The sequence below is a fragment of the Rhinolophus ferrumequinum genome, chromosome 24, assembly GCF_004115265.2.
Source record: "Rhinolophus ferrumequinum isolate MPI-CBG mRhiFer1 chromosome 24, mRhiFer1_v1.p, whole genome shotgun sequence".
NCBI classification, from domain to species: domain Eukaryota; kingdom Metazoa; phylum Chordata; class Mammalia; order Chiroptera; family Rhinolophidae; genus Rhinolophus; species Rhinolophus ferrumequinum.
In genome coordinates, this window is record NC_046307.1 from 25,455,987 (window position 1) to 25,460,454 (window position 4,468).

The 4,468-nt window shown below is 55.0% G+C and overlaps 1 protein-coding gene across 1 annotated transcript; it reads right to left on the reverse strand.

Annotated features, from left to right (window-relative positions):
• Positions 1-481: 481 nt before the first annotated feature.
• On the reverse strand, positions 482-3,799 carry HAND1 (heart and neural crest derivatives expressed 1). Its single transcript, XM_033096501.1, has 2 exons — positions 2,991-3,799; positions 482-1,390 (listed from the first exon to the last, which is right to left on the reverse strand). Exons 1-2 carry the CDS (start codon positions 3,543-3,545, stop codon positions 1,286-1,288), a joined length of 660 nt encoding a protein of 219 aa, XP_032952392.1. The 5' UTR covers positions 3,546-3,799; the 3' UTR covers positions 482-1,285.
• Positions 3,800-4,468: the final 669 nt, after the last annotated feature.

Below are 4,468 nucleotides of genomic sequence, written 5' to 3' on the forward strand. Positions count from 1 at the left end.
TTAGGTTCAGAATTCCTTCATTACATGAAGGTAGTATTGCTGAGCACATCCCCCTCTTCCCAGCAATGCTGCCCTCGGGATGATAACCCCAAACCACTGCCTGCAGACAACTACCTATGTGTGTTCCAACCTGGTGTTAGACCAGCTGGAATGCTGACCTACCTAAATCCTAGCCTGTCTCTCGATCTAATTCCTTTCCAGTTTTCCTTTCTGTGGGCTCACTAAGGTTATCCTGTCCCACAGTGATATTGTAAGGAGAACTTTGTTCTTTGTTCCAGGAATAAGCCCTTTATCTGCCCCCTCCCCTTGACTTAATTTGCAGTTTGAGCATTTATGGAAAGGAAGTAGGAACCAGAGACTCTCCACCCAACAGAAACGATGAAGCCGGGAATACCCTCCAAGACATCACACAGGCTTCCTCCGATTTCGGAAAATGTTTTATTAGTCAAGAGCATAGATACTGCTTTGGCAAAGGGAGGGGGTGGTGAGTGGTCATATAGATTTGAGGTAGAAAAAGGATAGGGATGGGGGAATAAACAAACACCTGAACGCAGCAGGCACCATAGGTAGTTTAAATACATAAAAACTTTTCAACATAGGGAAAAGCTTTTACTAAGGAAGGAAGGAAAGAAGGAAGGAAGGAAAGAAGGAAAAAAGAGAGGAAGGAAGAGAGGAAGGAAGGGGGGAAGCATTTCCCTTGGAACTAAGTAGGAAGTGCAGCAACAAAAAATAAAATAAAAACACCACTATTTGAGGGAGATAAACAACAAAAGGCAACCCTCCATCTTCCTGGTCTGGTTCTCTGTCCTTGGCAGAAAACTACTGATTCCTCTTATTGCATTTTAATTAGGAAAGGGAGCACCAGAGGCTTTTGACTGCAAGCAGAAGGAGGAGGTGAGAAAGAGAGCCAGGTAGCAAAGTGGGGAAGGCGCTGGGGGTTCCAAATTCGCCCCAGAAGGGTTGGAAGGGTGCGTCTTAGCCTGCTCATGTCTCACAGTCCTTCCCTCCCACATAGTGCTGCCAAGAGCCGCTCTCTCTGTTTGGGGGAATGGATATATATATATATTTCTCTTTCTCTAATGTATTAAAAACAATTTCAAATGACATTGCACGTGTGATCCAAGTGTGTTGCAGCCAGCGACCTGCCAGCCTGCAGCAGAGGCTTGGCAGGATGTGCCCCCATAAGCCCCTGGCACCCAGAGCCTGGCACTCGCTGCTGCCTTCCTCTCCTCCCGGGGCTCAGGGGTCCAGCCGTGGTGGCGGGGTCCTCGGCGCGGGCCTCAGCTCACTGATTTAGCTCCAGCGCCCAGACTTGCTGCGGCCAGCCTGTGCGCCCTTTAATCCTCTTCTCGCCTGGGCCCAGGGCAGGAGGAAAGCCTTCGTGCTGTTGCTGCCGGAGGACACACAGAAGAAAAGAGGCGAGAGAGACAGGTTTAAAATTTTCTTCTCCCGTCGCCCAGTGTAGAGTGGGGTGGGGAGGAAAAGGTGTTGGGAGCAGTAACTGAGAGCTTTTAAATAAGTGACGGATTTCTGTTTGTGAAATAAGCAAACAGGCTCATAAATTTGCCTTTATGCGCAGAGTTCCCCGGGGCAGGATGGGCTGGGCAGCTGCTGGAGGTGTGGTAATGAAAATTTTCTGCGTCTGGTGAAATTGATGCACCTCGGTTTGCCTTAATGGTGCCCAAGAGAGACTGCAGGAGTTGGAATGGAAGGGGTGGGAATCAACAGTTTTCCGCTCTGGGACACACATCCCACTGGCGTTCCAACCAGGTTTAGCGCATGGGCTTCGATACTGGGTTGGGTCCCCTACCAGCCGGTGCTGGGAAGCCTTAGACAGCTGGCCGAAAGAGGTGCAGTCAGCCTGGCTGAGCATCTCCTTCCCTGCTCTCTTAGCAGAAACCAAGCGGTGCTACTTGAAGGAGGCAGCGACTTGCAGGAGGTGGGGATACACCCCGTACCCAATAACTACTTCCACCGAGGCATCACCCGGGCCTGCATCTCCTCTAGCCCAGGGCTGTGGTTTAGAGACTCAGTAAGTAGCTGTCTTTCCCAGTCTACCCAGGTGAGCTTTCCCTAGTTGACCACAGCCCCTGCGGGTCAGGTCAAACCCGGTGGCGCTCCCTAGTCAGCTTCAACAGTCAGCGGGCCTGAGTTCTCTAGCCTGGAAATCTGTTCTCTGAGATTCCACAGCCCTGAGCCAGGGGAACCGAGTTTCAGAAAGTGTCGCCCTTGCTGGAGAGGATCGAGTAAGGTGGAGTAGAGACTGTGATCTCCAATGCCAAAAGAAGTGGGAGAAGAGAGTTCTTGCTTGTTGTTGTTGACACACAAACCCGTAAAGTGCCCCCTTGGAACCAGCAGTGGGAAGTTGCGCGGGTGGAAGGCTCTCTGGACGGGGAGTGGAAGACCTGACTTGTTTTACCCCAGCTACACCTCTTGACTCCTTGGGTAGGTGGCTTTCAGGACCCGTCCCACTCTGGGCCTCAGTTTCCCTATCTGTTTGATGATGGAAGTAAACTAGCCTCTCCAGCAAAGGCCCTTTGAAAGCAGTAACTGAACCCATATGCATAAATTCACACTCAGGCAAATTAGAGTAACGAACTCCTACAGCATTCTTAACCTGGCTTCCAGGAGAGCCCAGGGGTGGTGCAGGATCCCTCGGGATTGGAAGCGAAATATATGATGTGTGCATTTTCCCGGGGTCTCAAGCTTCCAATAGATTCTTAAAAGGGACCCTATGATCCCCTCCAAAACGGTTAAGATCATGGCTTCATTCACAGCCTTACAAACACCATTCCACGTTACAAGTGAGGTTCAAGTAGGAATCTTTCTCCCTCAGGCTAACAATCCCACGTTTCGACCATCTCAGAACTTCCCGCAGTGTCTCAAAATCTCGCGCACGGCAATGCAGACTCCTTCCCCTCCGCGCCGGCCTGCGGGTGCTCACCGTCCGCCCCCTCACTAGGCTGGAGCGTGCAGGCCCCCGCACTTACCGGCTCCCTTTTCCTCTTACTCTCGCGGCCGCCATCCACCTTCTTGAGTTCGGCTTTGAAGGCCTCGGGGTCGCCAGCCTGTGCATCCTTGGCTAGCACGTCCATCAGGTAGGCGATGTAGCTGGTGGCCAGCCGCAGAGTCTTGATCTTGGAGAGCTTGGTGTCGGCGGGCACGTTGGGGATGCACTCACGCAGCTCGGCAAACGCGCTGTTAATGCTCTCTGTGCGCTTCCGCTCCTTCTTGGGTCCCGAGCCTTTCCGCCGGCCCAGGCGACCTCCGAGGGCCTCCAGGCGCCCCGGGCTCTGGCCGGACCTGGCATCCGGACAGTAAGTGGCAGAAGCCGCCGCAGCGGCTGTGGGCGGTGGCCCGCCGGCGGGGAAGTCCCGGGCAGCGTCAGCAGGGCTCAGCAGCCAGCTCTGGAAGTAGGGCCGCTCCTGGTGACAGCGCGAGGCTGGGCCGAAGAGGAAGGGCTCGTGGAGCATGGGGTGCGCGGGGTGCGGGTGGTGATGGTGGTGATGGTGGTGATGGTGTGCGTAGCTGCCCACGAGGTTCATTTTGGAGCGGCCCCTGGCCTGCGCCGCCAGCCCAATTAGTGCTGCCCCATGCACCCCAGAGACTGACAGGGCCACCCGTGGGCTCGGGCGGCGCTCCGGTGGATGCGGGCTTTGAGAGCGTCCGCAGCAAAGTTGAAAAAGAGATGCACAGCGGGCTACCTTCTGTCGCGGGCGAGGATACCGGAGTTGAGAGACCTGTTTAACCCTTCGGCAGCCTCTCCTTCAGGGTCTGGCTTATATAAGTCCACGGCTTTGATGTCAACCTCTCCCTGGAGCCAATGGCAGGGGGGTGGGGAGGAGGAAGGGGGGTGGCCGTCCCTGGTTTAAAGCTCAGCTTGCGCCACTCGCCTCTAGGCTGCCTGCGGGGACAGGGAGGCTGCCCCGCCCCCGCCCCTCCCCCCCAGTTGTATCTCGGCGGGGGTGACGTAGGGGTGGAGGAGGCTACGCACTAGAGGACTTGAGGCACAGGCCTGTCAACGCCCTGGAAGGTGGCTGCTACCCTCCCCGTCCCGCCCCCCACGGAAAGAAATACAGAATCCTCCAGCGAAAAGAAAATCTTCATCTAGAGCCCACGCCTTAATTTTACACGTAGGGAAATTGAGGCCCAGCGAAAGAAAGGTTCTTGTTCTAGACCTTCCAGAATTCAAAAAAGGAATTCCAGTGGTCCCCAGTCCTGAGCTCCATTGCTCCGCTTGGCGTCAAAGTCAGACGATGACAGGGTGCTGCTGGAGGCCGCCCTTGGTCATCCGCCCTATCCCACCCGAGTGGGAGCACCGGTCAACACTGGCGAAGTCGCGTATGCTAGCGGTCAGATGCTGAGGCAGCCTCCGCTCCGCGCTCCTCAGACGATGGCCCGGAGCGCAGCTCACGTTGGACTACTTCACCCAGGTCATAACCGCTTGAGAATGTTCGATTCTATAAAG

Coding starts and splice junctions, on each gene's coding strand:
- HAND1 (XM_033096501.1), bottom strand. CDS start 3,545: ATGAACCTCGTGGGCAGCTACGCACACCATCACCACCATCACCACCAT. Junction 1,391..2,990: donor GTAAGAGGAAAAGGGAGCCG/GTAAGTGCGGGG, acceptor GTCCTCCGGCAG/CAACAGCACGAAGGCTTTCC.